Raw genomic sequence first — 18,770 nt, 5'->3', positions numbered from 1 at the left:
AATGATTTCAATTTTTTTGAATTTTCCAAGACTAGATTTATGGCCCAGGATGTGATCTATTCTGGAGAAGGTTCCGTGTGCACTTGAGAAAAAGGTGAAGTTGCTTGTTTTTGGGTGAAATGTCCTATAGATATCAATTAGGTCTAGCTGGTCCATTGTGTCATTTAAAGTTTGCGTTTCCTTGTTAATTTTCTGTTTAGTTGATCTATCCCTAGTTGTGAGTGGGGTATTAAAGTCTCCCACTATTATTGTGTTACTATTAATTTCCTCTTTCATACTCGTTAGTGTTTGCCGTACATATTGCGGTGCTCCTATGTTGGGTGCATATATATTTATAATTGTTATATTTTCTTCTTGGATTGATCCTTTGATCATTATGTAGTGTCCTTCTTTGTCTCTTTTCACATCCTTTATTTGAAAGTCTATTTTATCTGATATGAGTATTGCGACTCCTGCTTTCTTTTGGTCTCCGTTTGCGTGAAATATTTTTTTTCCAGCCCTTCACTTTTAGTCTGTATGTGTCTCTTGTTTTGAGGTGGGTCTCTTGTAGACAGCATATATAGGGGTCTTGTTTTTGTATCCATTCAGCCAGTCTTTGTCTTTTGGTTGGGGCATTCAACCCATTTACATTTAAAGTAATTATTGATAGGTGTGGTCCCGTTGCCATTTACTTTGTTGTTTTGGGTTCACGTTTATACAACCTTTCTGTGTTTCCTGTCTAGAGAAGATCCTTTGGCATTTGTTGAAGAGCTGGTTTGGTGGTGCTGAATTCTCTCAGCTTTTGCTTATCTGTAAAGCTTTTGAGTTCTCCTTCATATCTGAATGAGATCCTTGCTGGATACAGTAATCTAGGTTGTAGATTATTCTCTTTCATTACTTTCAGGACGTCCTGCCATTCCCTTCTGGCCTGGAGGGTTTCTATTGATAGGTCAGCTGTTATCCTTATGGGAATCCCTTTGTGTGTTATTTGTTGTTTTTCCCTTGCTGCTTTTAATATTTGTTCTTTGTGTTTGATCTTTGTTAGTTTGATTAATATGTGTCTTGGGTGTTTCGCCTTGGGTTTATCCTGTTTGGGACTCTCTGGGTTTCTGGACTTGAGGGCTACTTCCCATTTTTAGAGTTTTCAGCTATTATCTCTCGAGTATTTTCTCATGGCCTTTCTTTTTGTTTCTTCTTCTGGAACTCCTATTTCGAATGTTGGGGCGTTTCACATTGTCCCAGAGGTCCCTGAGGTTGTCCTCATTTCTTTTGATCCTTTTTTTTTTTTCCTCTCTGCTTCATTTATTTCCACCATTTTATCTTCTACCTCACTTATCCTATCTTCTGCCTCCGTTATTCTACTCTTGGTTCCCTCCAAAGTGTTTTTGATCTCATTCATTGCATTGTTCATTTTTAATTGACTCTTTTTTATTTCTTCTAGGTCTTTATTAAACAATTCTTGTATCTTTTCAATCTTTGTCTCCAGGCTATTTATCTGTAACTCCATTTTGTTTTCAAGATTTTGGATCATTTTTATTATCATTATTCTAAATTCTTTTTCAGGTAGATTCCCTATCTCCTCCTCTTTTGTTTGACTTGGTGGGCATTTTTCATGTTCCTTTACCTGTTGGGTATTTCTTTGCCTTTTCATCCAGACACAGATTGCTGTGTCTGGAGTGGACTTTCTGTCTTCTGGAGGTCTGTGGTTCCTTTTTATTGTGGAGGATTTACCCAGTGGGTGGGGTGAGACGATTGGCTTGTCAAGGTTTCCCGGTTAGGGAAGCTTGCGTCAGTGTACTGGTGTGTGGAACTTGATTTCTTCTTTTTGGAGAGCAATGGAGTGCCCAGTAATGAGTTTTGAGATGGGTCTATGTGTTAGGTGTCACCTTGGGCAGTCTGTATGTTGACATTCAGGGCTATGTTCCTGTGTTGCTGGAGAATTTGCGTGGTATGTCTTGCTCTAAAACTTACTGGCTCTTGGGTGGTGGTTGGTTTCAGTGTAGGTATGGAGGCTTTTGGAAGGTCACTTATTGCTTAAAGTTCCATGTAGTCAGGAGTTTTCTGGTGTTCTCAGGTTTTGGGCTTAAGTTCCCTGCCTCTGGATTTCAGTTTTATTCTTCCTGTAGTCTCAGGACTTCTCCAACTATACAGCTCTGATAATTAAACTTCTAGGTTAATGGCGAAAAGATTCTCCCCCGTTAGGGACACCCAGAGAGGTTCACAGAGTTACATGAACAGGAGAAAAGGGAGGAGGGAGATAGAGATGAGCAGGAGGAGAAAAGGGGGGACTCAAGAGGAGAGAGACAGATCTACGCAGCTGTCTGTTCCCAGAGTGTTCTCCGTATCTCAGACACCTACAAGGATTCACAGAATTGGATTTGGAAGAGAAGGGGAAAGGAGGAAATAGAGGTGTTCTGAGGTAGAAAACAGAGAGTCAAGATTGGGAGAGAATAATCTTCGGTTTAAAGATAGGGCTTCTCTTTTTTTTTTTTGGTAAGGTTATAGTGTAGTGAAAATGAAAATGAAGAGTAGTAGAGGAGTACTAGAGGACTTTAAAAGAAATAAGAGAACAAGAAAAATAGAAAATAAAAGAGAAAACGGAAAGGAAAAAAAGAAGAAAAAAGAGAAAAAAGAAAAAGAAAAAAAAACAAAAAAAAAGAAAGAAAAAAAAAATTTTTTTTTCCCCTAATTAAAAAAATCGTAAAAATCTATGTAAATGAAAGTTAAGGAGTAATGGGGGAGTAATAGGGAATTTTAAAGGAAAATAAAAGAGAAAAAATAAAAAAGAAAAAATATAAAAAGAAAAAAAAATTTTTTTTTTTTTTCCTTACTTAGAAAAAAAAAAGTAAAACTATATCTAGGAGTTTCTCTGGAGCTGCTGCGGTCAGTGTGGGTTCGGCTCAGTTTCAGATAGCTCCTCGTTCCAGCTTACACTTCTCGATATCTACAGGGCCCTTCCGGTGAAGTCGGTGTTTTCTATAGGGATTTTAATCTGTTGCACCAGTCCCTTCTGAAGCGGTTCCCTTTGTTTACTTGGCTTCTGTTTGCCGGTCTCTTCAGAGCCTCATTTCCGCCCTGACACAGGCGGGCGGAGGTGGGCTCTTATTCAGTTAGCTAGTTCCGTTGCGCTGCTGGGAGGGGCTGACGCTGCGGGGATGGGCTGGCGCTGCGGGGCGGGGCTGACGCTGCGGGGCGGGGCTGGCCCTGCGGGGGCGGGCTGGCGCTGCAGGGAGGGGCTGACGCTGCTTTCTCCGTCTGCGCTGCTCAGGCTCCCGGCTGTTCTATATGGAGCGCGCCCCGCGCTGCGCTAGGTTCCAGCCCTCGGGTGTTACACAAAAGCGCGGAAGGAAAAGCTGCGCCTGCTTGAGAGTCCTTTTTGATTATCAACTCTACCATTGTCTTATTTTTTTTCCTAATGAAGCCTAATTTGGCATTTAGTTACCCTAGTTGTTTGTTTTGTTTGTTCAGTTCCTATGTTGTGTCTCTTTTGTCACCTCATGAACTGTAGCCCGCCAGACTCCTCTGTCCATGGGATTTTCCAGGAAAGAATATTTGAGTGGGTTGTTATTTCCTTCTCCAGGGGATTTTCCCTACCCAAGGATCTCCTGCATTGGGAGGTGGACTCTTTGTCATTACACTATTTGGGAAGCCCCAGTTACCCCCATATCTTCATCTAAAATAAAGAGAAAACCTGTTGTTTGAAGCATCCTTTTGGGTTTTAATGGAAACAATGACTGGTTTGGAAATTGACTTCAATTCTGATACACATCCCCCTTTTTTTTAAGGGTTCAAGGAATTTTTCTGTAAGCAGTTCTAGGAGCAGTATAGCCAAAAACGATGGCTTTCTTCTGTAAGTATATAATTGGATTTGCTAAATTGATAAGAAAATAGACTCTTATGTTGTTTTACTTAGATTTCTGTTTGTTTCCACACATAGCAGCACCAGTATGAAGTGGGTACAGTTTTCAAACCTACACGTTGATGTCCCCAAGGATTTGACCAAGCCTACGGTATGCACTCCCTATTTCTTGGCATAAGAAGGTACATTATCGATAAATTTTCCTCCTTATTTCATTTGAGGCTGTTTCCCAAACACTTTATGAATAAAACAAATGTGTTCTAGAATACTGGCAGACCCACAGTGAGCCTGAGGAAAGTATTCTCTGATATCCCTGAGTGCTCAGGGTCACTTTCAGGCTGTCAAGGTGAGAGCTAATTGAATAAATTACTTACCCCAGATAACTGTGGGAATGAGCTTTTTGCTTTTAGCTCAGTACAGTGTGCAGAGTTGTCATAATTAGTGATGCTGAATACTTGGTATTATAGAAGCGGTTTGTGTGGTGGGGAGTGGGGGTGGGGCCTTCAGGTCTTTATTTTCATTTTAAGACAGTGAGTCTGGGCCTGGACAATGCTTTATTGTTCACAGTGAGCATTATCACAAGCAAAATCCAGGAGCAGTGTGTAACCTTGTTTTCTTTACGTGAAAGTCATGGTTCCATCAACCCAGTTTTTGGGTTATTTGTAGTTTTTATAAAATCCTTACAAGTTCCAAACCAAATGCTTGCAGTCCCACCCCTCAAAAATAAGCCCCTTTAACAGTTTGGTATGAATCCTCTAAACCTTTGTATGTAATCGTCTACGCACACCACACACACCAAAATGGAACTGTGATATATCTAATGGACTGCTGGTTCAGTGTTGTCACTTTATAGCATGTGTGAATGCCGGGTCTCCAGGTGCCTGCCTGAGCCAGGCCTGTAAGGAAGTGACAGGATGACCACAGGGGCAGGCTGTGCCCTTTCTGAGCAAACAGCTGCTCCTTGCTATAGCCCCTGTGTTATGTGGAAAATCAGACCTAGGGATGTCATATTGTATACATTTTCCACATGAAATTCCAATATTTATGTGAAATCTTTCGATTTTTAGTATTTGTAACATTCAAAATATCTTTAAAACCCTATAGAGACCAGTCATTACACATCTTAGGGCCATATTCCCCCTCTGTTGTCCCTTCACTTAAGAGTAGTATACAAGTATTTTCTGTTCTTCCAACAACCATATTTGGGGGTACTTGCGAGTGAGTATCTAGTTTCCTGGTGAATAAGTAGATCTGCTTTCAGGGACAAAGTGATTTAACTCTGAAACATCGGATTAGTAATATAAATTGTTGGTTTGATGGATGAATGAAGCGAGGGTAATTCACGTCTTGGAAGAAAGTCAGAAATGTCAAACCCATTATTTCTAAGATCCTTAAGTATTAGGGTGGAAGAGGTAGAAGTTAGTTGTATGATCAGTGTCATAACATTTTAACTAGAAATGAGTCATTTTTCTATTAGGGCAGGCAAAATATGGACAAACCTAATAAAAAGAATATGAGTAGCAACAACTCGCTTTTGTTTAATGATGTTTATAATTTATAAGCACTTAAATCTGTGCTCTCTTATTTGTTCCCAGCAGAAATGCCATGAACTGTAGCACAGGTATTGTCCTGTTTATATATGAGAGGACTAAAGTGCAATGAGATTAGTATATGACTTGCCTGTTGTCATTTAGCTTGAAGTGGGAGAGTTTAATTCTCAGTCCAGTTCTTCTGACCAAGCTAGTTTTATTAACAAACCCCTAAATCTTTTCCTGTTGTGTATTTGGGGTTCAGTAACTTAAGCTAAAGGGTTCCATTGGTGATTTTGTAGGTTGCTTGAAAATCCTTTTGATTCAAACTGTGTTATAACTGATTCTTAAGGGTCATTCTGGAGTCTGAATGTAGTTGTATTTAGATATTTAAAGATGTTACTCTGTGTTTTTCTCCCCACTTACTAGTAAACTGTGAAGTTGTTCAGTTGAGGATAATATTTTAAATTTTCCAGTATAAATATTAGAGGAATCACGACTGAAGCTTTTCTTCTTGATTTTAAAATTGCAGATAACCATTTCTGATGAACCAGACACATTATATAAGCGCCTGTCAGTTTTAGTAAAAGGCCATGATAAGGCTGTATTGGACAGTTACGAATATTTTGCAGTGCTTGCTGCTAAAGAACTTGGTATCTCTATTAAAGTGTAAGTATGATATTTCTTATTCTGACCTGTTAGCTGCTATAACACAGTCAGGAAAATGGTGCCAGTCCCAGCTAGGTCTGATCCCTTAAAATGGGACAGAAACTCATGATGGAGAGAGTTGAGGTTTGTTATTCTAAGCAGAATCATTCCTTCCTGTCTACCAGAATTTTAAAATACTAGAATGAACAAGGAAAATGAAGGAATCCTTTCTCTAGAAATGGCACAGACATAGGAGTCCGAAGAAGCCTGTGTGTCTGAAATCTCCATGGGGCAGGGAGGTGGATTAGGTGAACATGCAGTTTTTCAGACCTGTTGGATTTGATGATCTTTGCTATTATATCCATTGTTTTAAAACTGCCTTAAGAAACATCACTCAACCCAATACTTTGATGCATGAGTAGAGTGACTTCACACGGCCTTGAAGTCTCTGCAGGGTCAAGTATAACCACCTCCTTTGTCTTGCCTTCTGCTCTCTGATGCTGAACAAGACTCATTTGGAGCTTTGCCAGTCTTGCCTTCTAACTGAACTGAGGGAACTCACACGTTTCCCATAACAGACTGCAGTTTGTGCTTACCAATGTATCTGTAATGCACACAGCAGATACCACAGCTGTGTCCAACACACGGTGCTGCTCCCCCAGTTCATACATTTGGTCTATGCAGGACCCAGCGGTGTGAAAGCCAGAGGCGTGTGTGTGTGTGCGCCCGAGCACTTGGATGACAAGGCTTGTTTTTTGGGTCTCTGGCAAATGTTCCTGTTGCTGTCTGCGCGTTTATTTTGCCTGAGCTTTATGGCAACAGTTGTTAGAGATGACATTCTTAACAAATGGAAGTCTGTAAGTGATAGTTAATGCCTATAATTGAGCGTGAGCCTGACCTACAAAATTGTGGAATCATGCTTTGATATCAGTGACTCAGGTTTTAACATCACTTAAGTGTCTTGCTTTGCCCATTAATTTTCTAGACATGAACCTCCAAGGAAAATAGAGCGATTTACTCTTCTCAAATCAGTGCATATTTTCAAGAAGCACAGAGTTCAGTATGAAATGAGAACACTTTACAGATGTTTAGAGGTGAGTTTATTTCAGATATTCAGGCTTTTTTTTTTAATGCCCCAAATTTCACACGAGTGCGTCATAACTTTCCTTTAACTTTGCCTGTGGGCTTCCTTTCAGTCAGTCCATGTCCAACAGTTGTAAAGAAGATGAGTGGTTTTTGTGTTTATGGAAGAAGCATGATAGAAAAATATTCAAGTAAAGCCATCTTTCAGAGTGTTTGCCTAGTCGCTCAGTTGTGTCCAACTCTTTGTGACCCCATGGACTGTAGCCTGCCAGGCTCCTCTGTCCATGCATTTCTCCAGGCAAGAATACTAGAGTGGGTTGCCATGCCCTCCTGCAGGGGATCTTCCCATCCGAGGGATTGAACCCAGGTATCCTGCATTGCAGGTGGATTCTTTATTGTCTGAGCCACCAAGGAAACCCTTTTTGGAGTAGTTCAGACTTTAACTCAGGAGTGCACATTATGTTGACTAGTATTTTTAATAAGAAACGGCAGGCAGTTTTTTTTTTTAATTTGGCTGTGACAGGTCTTAATTGCAGCATGCAGGATCTTTCATTGTGGTGCACAGGCTTCTCCCTAGTTGCAGCATGGTCTTAGTTGCCCTGTGGCATATGGGACCTTGGTGCCCAGGATCCACATCCCCTGTGTTGGAAGGCAGATTCTTAACCACTGGAGAGCCAGTGAAGTCCCTATGTTGACTGATTTTTATACACTAAGCTAGCGTTGGAATAATTTTGCTTATATTTCAGAAACTCTAGCTAAGTTTTCACACAACTCTAATAATTCTTTTCTCATCCTCACTGAATTCTCCACATCCATGATAGCCAACATTAAGGTTTTTCATTCATTGATTATCATTCATTTGTGCAGCCACCCAGGCCAGCACAGTCTTGTAGTTGAGAAAAGCATGGGATCTGGGGTCAGCCAGCCAGGTCCAAGCACTAGCATTTGCTGGCTGTGTGACCTGTGCCTTACTTAAGTCCTTCATCTTTAAATTGGAAATAATAACGGGACTCATCTCTCAAGGTTAATGTGAGGATTAAATGAGTATTTATCTAAAGCACTTAGACTATTTTGTCACACAATAAATGATGGGTAAATGTTATTAAAACAATTGCTTGTGCATCTTTTATAGGAGAAGCGCTGTACTAGGCATTGTATTAAGACATTGCCCTACCCTTAAATGAAAAAGAAAAATCCTTAATTTTATTCACCTCACCATAGAGCATACAGGAAATCTTATACTAACTGTCTTATGATTTAATTTTTTGTTTGCTTTTGAGTTATTTTGTGAAATTCTCGTGCTGTTCTGATACCATGTTTGCCATCCGGGTTTCATGGAGCCCTGACTTTAAGGCATTTGGGAGTAATATTTCTCCAGTTCAACCAGAGGAACTACATTTTTTTCCTATTGGGATTCTGAAGATTCCACTGATGAAGAAATGACTGCTGATTTTACCCCACCCCCCAAAAAAGTCTTAAAATTTCTACAGCATAGCATGAACCAATTTCATGTCTGAAATTTTAGTTAGAACATCTCACTGGAAGTACAGCAGATGTCTACTTGGAATATATTCAGCGAAACTTACCTGAAGGAGTTGCCATGGAAGTTACAAAGGTATGGCTTGAATTTCTACCTCAGTTGCAGGGAGGTCTATTATATCATTGTGTTGATACATTGCCGCCTGATCCAGCCACCGCAGTGGAGGGGAGGACCTGGAGGCAGACTTGCCCCAGTGGTTGGGCTGTCTGCCCCCTGACCCCCAGCCCCCAGAGCAGTGGGGGCAGCTCAACAGAATGCAGCCCACATCCTCCCAGAGCAACTTCTTTTTTTTTAAAATATATATTTATTTATTTATTTGACTGCATGAGGTCCCAGTTACAGCACATGGGATCTTGTTCCCCGACCAGGGTTTGAACCCGGGCCCCCTGCATTGGAAGCACAGAGTCTTAGCCACTGAACCACCAGGGAAGTCCCCCAGAGCAACTTCTGATGCCTTTCTTCCTCTTAGCAGTTGTCTCAACACAGGTTCCACATTGATTGGTGGTCCCTGGAGATCACTGAGGAACAGCAGATTATATATGTGAGAGTTTATCTGCCACTGAGTTTCCTTCTCTTTGTTTCAAAGTCCTGCAGCAAGATGAGGGGGTAAAAGAAAAAGGTCAGAGGCCTTGAGGGAAGAGAATGCATACATTCAGTTTGTGGCTAAAAAGTTCAGTTAAGTCTGTTATACTATAATTTTGTTTTTCTCTCTAGACAAGATTAGAACAGTTACCAGAACACATCAAGAAGCCAGTTTGGGAAACAACACCAGAGGAAAAAGGAGACAGCAAGTCATAAAGTCCCACAGTGACCACTTGTGCCAGGATGTGGAGTGAACCTGTCAAGTGGAGGGACCCTCCAGTGAGGGCTATTTCATGTCTACCCGACTGCTCTCCTGAGGCCACAAGGCCTGATCAGTGGAACGCAGGGATCAGAACTTTATGATACCCTGGACTGTTTTACAAGAACCACTTTATCTGTTCTTTTATAAGACTCATATATTTCAGTTCTGATTTTTAAAAATATGAGCAAACCATTTGGTCTACTCTGTGCCAAAACAGTCAGATTTACATTTTGTTATTCCACTATTGTTTAGTTATTAGTTTGTACTGATTGTGATTTCTGTCTTTTCATTCATCTAAAAATGAGTGTTCCACATACTCATCACACACATTTTTTTCTTTTGAGGGACCTAGAAGGAACCTTTGGTTAATTAAACACTGAGCAGTTTGAGTTTTTGATACCTACCTTATTAGTGTAGGCTGGCATATGAGAGTTTGGGATGGTGAGCTCCAAGTTTTGCCCCATGTAAGCATTACATTCTTAAAAATGGATGTACTTTGCGGCAGATCAAGCATGTTTGTGACTTGCACTGAACCCCTCTGGGGCTGCCTAGAAGGGTCACTGTAATGGAATTTGAGCTCTCGAGAAATCACTATTGGTTCATTCATCCTGTAATTCGTTTTTTCAGTAAGCTTTTCTTTTGTTAGCTTTGCACCCAGTACTGTAGTAAATACCAAAAATAGAATAGCAATAATGGCTTTCAAAAATTGTGCAAGGCACAAATAAATACTTTTCCTTATTAAGTTCCATGCTGATAAGACCTCTTTCTTTTGGTGAATAGCACTCTTTTTGTTTGGAGATGTCTACTTTTCATGAAATTAGATAGTAGTAAAAAGCTCTGAAAGAGGCAGGATGACAATGGGCTGAGGCTGTTGGTGTATCAACCCCAAGGGACTGATTCGTTTCCTTTTTACAGAAGAATCAGGTGCTTGTCTTGTGGTTTCCTTCTCATCTTTGGGGTAGTTATGACTTCTCAGTTTCCCCCCCTTAGTCTGGAGTCCCTGTTCTCTTTTCCTGACCTGCTATCAGGTATGAGTGTTCTGAATGCACTCTGCTTATGTATCAGACTTACGTTACTGTCATTAACTTGAAAAGAATTACAGCCTTGTCCACCAAGACCTCATTCTGTTTTCAGCTCAGTTGTGGACTGTCATTCACAAATGTATAAAGCATGACTAGCCCAGGTATAAGCCCCAGGATTAAGAGCTAATCAATTAAACAGAAGCAATATAATAGTAAATATACATAACAGAGCAGCCATTGTGGCTCATTTTCACTATAAAAAGATTCTTTAAAAGTAAATACAGACCCACATCTAACTGTTTTTGTGCTTTTATTACAGACGGTATCAGTCACATAATTATAGGATGACTTGTGCACACTCACCTCTGGTGGCTCTCCTTTAAAGGTATACTTCCACTTCCACCTGTTTTCAGACTAAAGTAGCCTGTAAACCAGATTACTTAGCTCTTCACATTATATATTAAAATCTCACTTTAAGATAAATACAGAGATAAACTACACACTAAAACTAGTGGTATTTCCTTGACATAAGTAATTGGCATATTTGAAGCCTACTTCATATAAACTAGGTAACTTCTTTATCCTCAGACTGAGAAAGTTTTGTTTGTTCTTTTAAATTGGGTCTCCTGAGTAAAATGCGCATTCTGAAAATGAGAATTAATGCCCAAGTCTCACTGTCTGTTCGTAGTGGTGATGAGAGGTAGTGAGAAGAGTAGACCTGATGTCAGGATGAACCAGAAGGCAGGTGTGAGTTAAGATGGTCTTATTGAAGTGAAGCCCTGAATTCATTGTTGCTTTCTCTGATCTGAAGTATAGTTTCTTTTTATATTATATAAAATAGTGTTCAGGTCTATCTTAAACTATTGGTAGACTCTACAGGTTAAACTTGTTCAGCACCTAGTAGTTTTGATTTCAAAGAGAATTACTTAATATGTCCTTGGGCCACTTAGATATGCCACAGTAAACACATAAAGCAATGATTTTAAGTCAGTCTATTTTCTTAACATTTCTGTTTGTCAGCTACCATTCCTTGTTCCTTAAACTGTATTATTAAATTAGCTTTACTACAACATTTATGAGTAGCCAAGTAAAGAAATGCTGGGCTGGAAGAAGTACAAGCTGGAATCAAGATTGCCAGGAGAAATATCAATAATCTCAGATATGCAGATGACACCACCCTTATGGCAGAAAGTGAAGAGGAACTAAAAAGCCTCTTGATGAAAGTGAAAGAAGAGAGTGGAAAAGTTGGCTTAAAGCTCAACATCCAGAAAACTAAGATCATGGCATCTGGTCCCATCACTTCATGGGAAATAGATGTGGAAGTAGCGTGAGACTTTATTTCTTTGGGCTCCAAAATCACTGCAGATGGTGATTGCAGCCATGACATTAAAAGACGCTTACTCCTTGGAAGGAAAGTTATGACCAACCTAGATAGCATATTAAAAAGCAGAGACATTACTTTGCCAGCAAAGGTCCGTCTAGTCAAGGCTATGGTTTTTCCAGTGGTCATGTATGGATGTGAGAGTTGGACTGTGAAGAAAGCTGAGCACCGAAGAATTGATGCTTTTGAACTGTGGTGTTGGAGAAGACTCTTGAGAGTCCCTTGGACTGCAAGGAGATCCAACCAGTCCATCCTAAAGGAGATCAGTCCTGTGTGTTCATTGGAAGGACTGATGCTGAAGCTGAAACTCCAGTACTTGGGCCACCTCATGAAAAGAGTTGACTCATTGGAAAAGACCCTGATGCTGGGAGGGATTGGGGGCAGGAGGAGAAGGGGATGACAGAGGATGAGATGGCTGGATGGCATCACCAACTTGATGGACATGAGTTTGGGTAAACTCCGGGAGTTGGTGATGGACAAGAAGGCCTGGCGTGCTGCGATTCATGGGGTCACAAAGAGTTGGACGCAACTGAACTGAACTGAAGTAAAGAAAACATGGACTCTGGAGCCTAAAAGGCCTGAGGCAGATAAGGGTTGAAACCCACTAACTGTTATAAAGTTAGGCAAGACATTTAACCCTGTCAGAGTCTCAATTTACTCAGAAAAATATAGGAAATCTACTTAGGAAGGTTGGAGCATTAAATCAGATAACTTACAAAGCCCCTCACACAGTACCACAGTACCAGGCAGATAATAAGACATTCAATAAGTATCAGGTGTGTAAATGAGAACTACTGCCTACCATATCAGTAAACAAAGAATGTCACAGCCATCAAGCCATCACATTACAGCCGCCCTGACTGTGCACGCTGAGGAGACGCAGGATGAGAAGCACAGGATACTGACTCCAGATAGCAAAGAAAGGATTTCAGTGAGCCCAGACTCTTGCAACTTCCCATGCTTAGAAAAACACTAAATTCGTTAACTCTAAATACCTGGTTTTTCTTTTACAGTAATGTTCTGAATACCTAGTCTTTGTTGCAAAAACCCCTATATATCCTGGCCCTCCCCCCTTGCCTCTTCGGAGCAGCCTCTCAGAGTTATCTGAGATGCTGTGTCCTGAGCCTAAGTCCTCAGTTTCGTTCAGCAAATAAAACATAATTCTCACTTGTAGATTGTGCGTTTTTTTCAGTTGACAGTTATTACCAGATGGCAGAACAAACAATGAACTCCAGATGCTCATGTGCTGTACAGTTTAAAAACCAGCAGGAATGGACTTCAGAATATCTCCCAAGTTTTTGCAAAGTTTAATTTAGAAGAGAAAACATGTAGCATGCTCATTATAATAACCCCCATACATTCTACCAAGCATTTATAGATACCATCTTTTTTACAGATACTATCTGTGTAATCTTTGTAACAACTCAATAAAGTAGTTACTCTTATTATCCCCATTTTATGGAAGAGAAAATCAAGTTTGGCTTGCCCACTCAATTGCCTTTCAGTTTACAGATAAAACAGACGAAAAAGGTGAAACTGATGAGTTCCAGTTAGTAACGACAGAGACAGCCTCCTTAGAACCTAATTTTTAAAGGCTAGGATGGGACTTCCCTGGTGGTCCAGTGGTTGAGAATCCACCTGCCAATGCAGGAGACATGAGTTCGTTCCCTGGTCCAGTAAGATTCCACGTGCCACAGAACAATTAAGCCCCACACACCACAGCTATTAAGTACACATGCCTTAGAGTCCATGCTCCAGGGCACTGAGAATCCCGCACGCAGTGAGCAAGACTCAGTGCAGCCAGAAATACTTTTTTTTTTAAAGATGTTTAAAAAATAAAGTGGAAATATGTACTGGAATGTCCACATATTAAAGGCAGGATATTCAAACCTAAAATCCAGATTTATGTCCCCTTGCACATTAGCAAAGTATACTCCTCATTTCCCCTAAGGGTTAGAAATAAAGAGATGGGGGGGAATAAGGAATAAAAGATGTAAATGTGCATGAATAAAGGCCAGAAGCATAACCCACAGCTGGATCCCTGTGGTCTCAAGGCTGACATTGGTCCTGACTGTCTCCGGTGGCCACAGGAGAGTGTAAGCGCCAGTCAGGGGGAGCCTCCTGGGTCACAGGGAGCCTGGTGCAGTGACAACTGGGGGGCTGCAGGCCAGGCCTGTCTCGGGCTCTGTAGACTGGTTTGTTGCTCACATGCATTTCCATACCCCTGGAGCCAGGCTTAGGGCTAAGTGCCTGGGATCCCCAGAGTTCCCTTTCCAAATCCCTGCTCAAATCCTAACCTTGCCCTCCTTAAAGCCTTACTGTTGTTACTCACTGTGAGCTATCATTGTCTGTGGAGTCCTAAGCCTCTTTAAAACGATATATTTATATCCCAACAGCTCAGCGGTAGTTAAGGGCAGGTCATGGGCAACTGACCCACATGAAAAGCCCATTGAATTTTAGATTCCTCAGCCAGAGGCTAAATGCAGTTCTATTTCATTCATATGGTCTCTTGAGCACATGTATCATCCTTTACTCCTCAACATTGCCTGCTGCTGCTGCTGCTAAGTCACTTCAGTCGTGTCCGACTCTGTGCGACCCCATAGACGGCAGCCCACCAGGCTCCCCCGTCCCTGGGATTCCCCAGGCAAGAACACTGGAGTGGGTTGCCATTTCCTTCTCCAGTGCATGAAAGTGAAAAGTGAAAGTGAAGTCTCTCAGGCCAAATACCGACAAATGTGAAGAGGTAGATAGGGGTGACACCATCTTCACACAGCCGCAGTGACAGCATATGTTGTCTTCAGGTGTTCTGAGATGGGGACAGGGCTGAAAATAACTGGAGGCCTCTCCCAGTGCCAAAATCACCTTGTCTCTTCACATCAACATACATCTGCTAACCCAGACACTCCAAGGAATCAAAGGCAGTTGTCTTGTAAAAGTATGAAGTAATATCTCACATGAATTCAACTCTGACCATGTGCCAAGCACTTTGCTCAGTTACTCAACAAGTCTTGTTTGTGCCAAGAATTCCTTGTTCATGCCACGTACTGTTCTAGGCTTAGGAAATTCTGCACCGTGTATGGTGAAGCCCCTCTTGTCTGGGATCTTAGACTCTAGTGGAGAAGACATGATATGGGGGAAAAAATAATAAGATCATTTCATAGATATGCAGTTAAGCACTAGGCAGCAACTAAAGTAGGATAACGACAAAATTACTTGAGTGGTTACTGAGATGAAAGCCACTAATAGTGGCTCAGACGGTAAAGAATCTGCCTGCAATGCAGGAGACCTGGGTTCCATCCCTGGGTTGGGAAGATCCCTCAGTCCAGTATTCTTGCCTGGTGAATTACATGGACGGAGGAGCCTGGTGGGCTACAGTCCATAGGGTCGCGAAGAGGCAGACATGACTGAGTGACTGATATTTTCACTGTTACTTGAGACAAGATTGGGAAAGTTCTCTCTGAGGAGAGGAGACCATCAGGAAGGAGGCAGCTGAATGAGAGTCTGCAGAAGGGCAGTCCAAGCAGCAGGACCAGTCAATGCTAAGGGCCAGTGAGTGTGACGCGTCTGAGGACAAGGGCAGAACAACGTGAAGATGAAGTGGGTGGGACCAGATCATGGCCATGGGAAGGAGTGTGGCTTTTATCCTAAGTGTCAGTGGGAAGCCGTGGGAGAGTTTGAAGCAGGACAATGATAGGATCTGATTTACCCTTTAGAATACACTCCTCTGGCTGCTTGGTATGGACTGAAAGGAAAGGGTGATGGGAAGGGTGGGGCAGAACCTGCTGCAGTGGACCAGTGAGAGGATGTAGCCTGGACAGAGCTGCAGGGATGGAGGGGATGGGAAATTGTTGTATTAAGAATAAGTTTGGAGGTGGAGCTGACAGAAGGACCTCCTAGTAGGCTGAAAGGAGATCTAAGAGAAAGGACTCCAGCATGACTCCTTGATTTTAGCCTAAGCAACTGGATAAATGGTGATTCCATGACTGAGGTGGAGAAGGGTTGAGCAGGGATTTAGGAAGGCTATCAGTATGTTGGTTTTGGCCTTGGTAAGTCTGCAATTTGAGTGGAAATGTTTGGTAGGTAGCTGGGGTCCTGAATCTGGAAGCTACAAATGGTGTGTAATGTCCAGGGTGAATGCACTCATCTGGGGAGCACATATGAGTAGAGAGGAGCACAGTCCTGAGGACAAGCCTGGGAAGCCCAAGCAGAGTGATTTGTTTAAAAGGAGGAGGTGCCGGCGAAAGAGATGAGCAATCAGTGAGGTCGGAGTGGAACCAGGCTCCACGTGAGTCCTTGAACCCTAAAGTGTTTGAAGAAAGAACTCGGGAGGCGGTGCTGAATCTGCAAGAAAAGTTGGTCATCATAAAGCCTTCTCCATGGAGTGACGGGGATGAGCATCCAGTTGGAGTAAGTTGAGGAGAGAGGAAGAAATGAAGAGGAGGGACTTCCCTGGTGGTCCAGTGGCTAAGTCTCTGAGCTCCCAATGCAGGGGGCCCAGATTCAATCCCTGGTCAGGGAACTAGATTTCACATGCTACAGCTAAAGAGCCCATGTGCTGCAACTAAGACCAGTGCAGCCAAAATTATAAAAGAAGGGGATATGAAACAGGTTCAGTTATCTGTTGCTACCTTCAAAAATGCCCAACACATCACAGCTCCATGACAGTTCGGTCAGTGTTCTGTGGGGACACGGTCTGCCCTGTGTGGTATCAGCTGGGGTGGCTGGAAGGCCAGGGCTGGAGGCATCAGGAGGTTCACTGGCCCCCTTCGCCCACATGTCCGGTGGCTGACCCTGGCTGTCACTCAGAAGCCCTGGGCCTCCCCGCACCATGATGGCTGCATTCCGAGGGCAAGTCCTGGGGGAGAGCCAGGCATGGACCCTACTGCCTTTGATGACCCAGCCTTAGGCGTCACATAGCCCATTCTCTTCGTTGAGTACTGCAAAGTCCCATCCAGGTTGAAGAGAGGGAGAAATCGGCTCTTCCCCATGGTGCAAAGAACACGTGAGACCAGACCCACTGCAGTGCCATTTTCAGAAAATAACATCTTCCATCAGGGGTTTTGTTGTAAGAGGGGGCCAAGGTGAGGACAGCGGCTGGAGGGAAGCAGTAACTGGCAGGACTGTTGGATCTAGTGGGCACAGTGTCTAGGGCCCACAATATTTTTTAATTTAAATGTTTTAATTTCTTTCAAAAATAATATAATGCAGTCTGGACTGGAACTGGATTATATTCCTCTTTTTACCAGTGAATGATAAAAGAGCACTTTCATGTTTTAAATTTCTATTTATGGCTGTGCTGGGTCTTCGTTGCTCCACACAGGCATTTTCTAGTTGTGGCGAGCAGGGCCTGCTCTCCGTTTGTGGTTCACGGGCCTCTCACTGTGGTGGCTTCTCTTCTTGAAGAGCACAGGCTGCAGGGCGCATGGTCTCAGGAGTTGTGTGCACAGGCTTAGTTGCTCCGTGACATGTGGGATATTAGTTCCTGGACCAGGGATCAAACCCGCGTCCTCTGCATTGGCAGGCGGACTCCCAACCACTGGACCACTGGGGAAGTCCCAAAATAGCACTTTTAATGTATCATTATTTACTGTTTAATTATCAATCTTTATCTTATAACCCATGAAGGCAAAAGTAGGCCCCAGAAAGTCACAGGTGGCCTCTGACTGTGGGGTCAAGGAGGAATTTTTGTCTTATTTTGTTTTAATAGGGGTAATGTTGAGGCACGTCTGCAGATGGGAATGATCCGTTAGCGCAGGACACGTGGAGGGTGCAGAAGAGAAAGGGATGGCTGTGGACTTGGAGTGCTGGGTTGGGCAAAGGGAGGTGACAGCTAGGAACAAGTGGAGGAGCTGACAGGTGGAGAAGTGGGAAAGGGACTGCGTCCATCGAGCCAGGAAGAGAGGCCAGGTGTGTGAGCACAGGTGCAGAGAGGTGTGTCTGATGCCTCTTCTCCGTGAAGTGAAGGATGTGACAAGGTCATCAGCTGAATGTGCGAGCCAGAGGAAGTTTCAAGGGTTGGAAGGGTGGTGGAACAGTCATCTCTGGGAGAGAGAAGGGACTTCCCTGGTAGTCCGGTGGTTAAGACTCCAAGCTTCCCCTGGGTCATGGGTGAAGACTCAAGGGTCTGGCCCGTAAAGGAGCTTCAGGTATCGTGCCGGACAGTGGTCTCCAGCCTTCTTGGCACCAGGGACTGTTTTCATAGGAGGCAATTCTTCCACAGACTGGGAATAGGGGATGGTTTGGGGATGATTCAAGCGCATTACATTTATTGTGCACTTTATTTCTATTATTATTGCATCAGCTCCACCTCAGATCATTGGGCATTAGATCCCGGACGTTGGGGACCCCTGGTGCTGGGGACCGACAACGGGGGGGACAGAGCTGCTCACCCAGAGCCCTTCACATCGTAGATCCTGCTGCTTCTCACTAGACCAAGTGGAGGGCCAGCCCCAGCTCACTAGCAGTTCTGTTTTATGGGCTAGGAGTTGTACGTGCATCTTCCCTGGATATCAGAGTCTCCTGTGTCTCCAAGGTGGGCCTCCCTGGAGCTGCATGGTGCCCTACCGAAAGTGACAGGGCCCATGTGTACGATGGGAGGGTCTCAGCCTGCCTTCCCAATTCCCCCTCTGTCTGCCTACCTCTGTTTCCGCCCCTTCTCCCTTTTCAGAATCTACTGGGCAGCTTACTTGAGTGGTTGACCACACTGAAGGGAGGGGTGAGGCTGGGGGAGCTTAGCCGACTGGAGGTCAGACCTTCCAGGGGAATCTTCTAATCTTAAGGCACTTAGCTGGCCTGGTCCCGCCCCCTCGCTGCCAGCCCCCACCCCCACCCCCACTGCCCGTCCCGTTCGGTTGGCCAGGAGATGATGAAGAGGCTGGCAGAGCA

The 18,770-nt window shown here is 43.2% G+C and overlaps 1 protein-coding gene and 1 non-coding gene across 3 annotated transcripts in view; one reads left to right on the top strand and one right to left on the bottom strand.

Annotated features, from left to right (window-relative positions):
- Positions 1–10,224, top strand: part of MRPS10 (mitochondrial ribosomal protein S10) — a 12,920-nt gene extending 2,696 nt beyond the window's left edge. The window contains exons 2-7 of one of the 2 annotated variants that reach the window (XM_043450453.1): positions 3,765–3,829; positions 3,917–3,989; positions 5,900–6,036; positions 7,001–7,109; positions 8,624–8,713; positions 9,353–10,224. In XM_043450453.1, the coding sequence (XP_043306388.1) occupies positions 3,765–3,829; positions 3,917–3,989; positions 5,900–6,036; positions 7,001–7,109; positions 8,624–8,713; positions 9,353–9,436 (558 nt within the window). In that variant the 3' untranslated portion in view covers positions 9,437–10,224. The remainder of the gene's footprint in view (positions 1–3,764; positions 3,830–3,916; positions 3,990–5,899; positions 6,037–7,000; positions 7,110–8,623; positions 8,714–9,352) is intronic. The other variant, XM_043450454.1, reaches the window with a different exon arrangement.
- On the bottom strand, positions 8,995–9,067 carry TRNAG-UCC. The gene has a single exon. It is a non-coding gene; the product is annotated as a tRNA-Gly (tRNA).
- Positions 10,225–18,770: the final 8,546 nt, after the last annotated feature.

The sequence above is a fragment of the Cervus canadensis genome, chromosome 28, assembly GCF_019320065.1.
Source record: "Cervus canadensis isolate Bull #8, Minnesota chromosome 28, ASM1932006v1, whole genome shotgun sequence".
NCBI lineage: Eukaryota > Metazoa > Chordata > Mammalia > Artiodactyla > Cervidae > Cervus > Cervus canadensis.
This window is presented reverse-complemented; position numbering and strand designations above follow the sequence as displayed.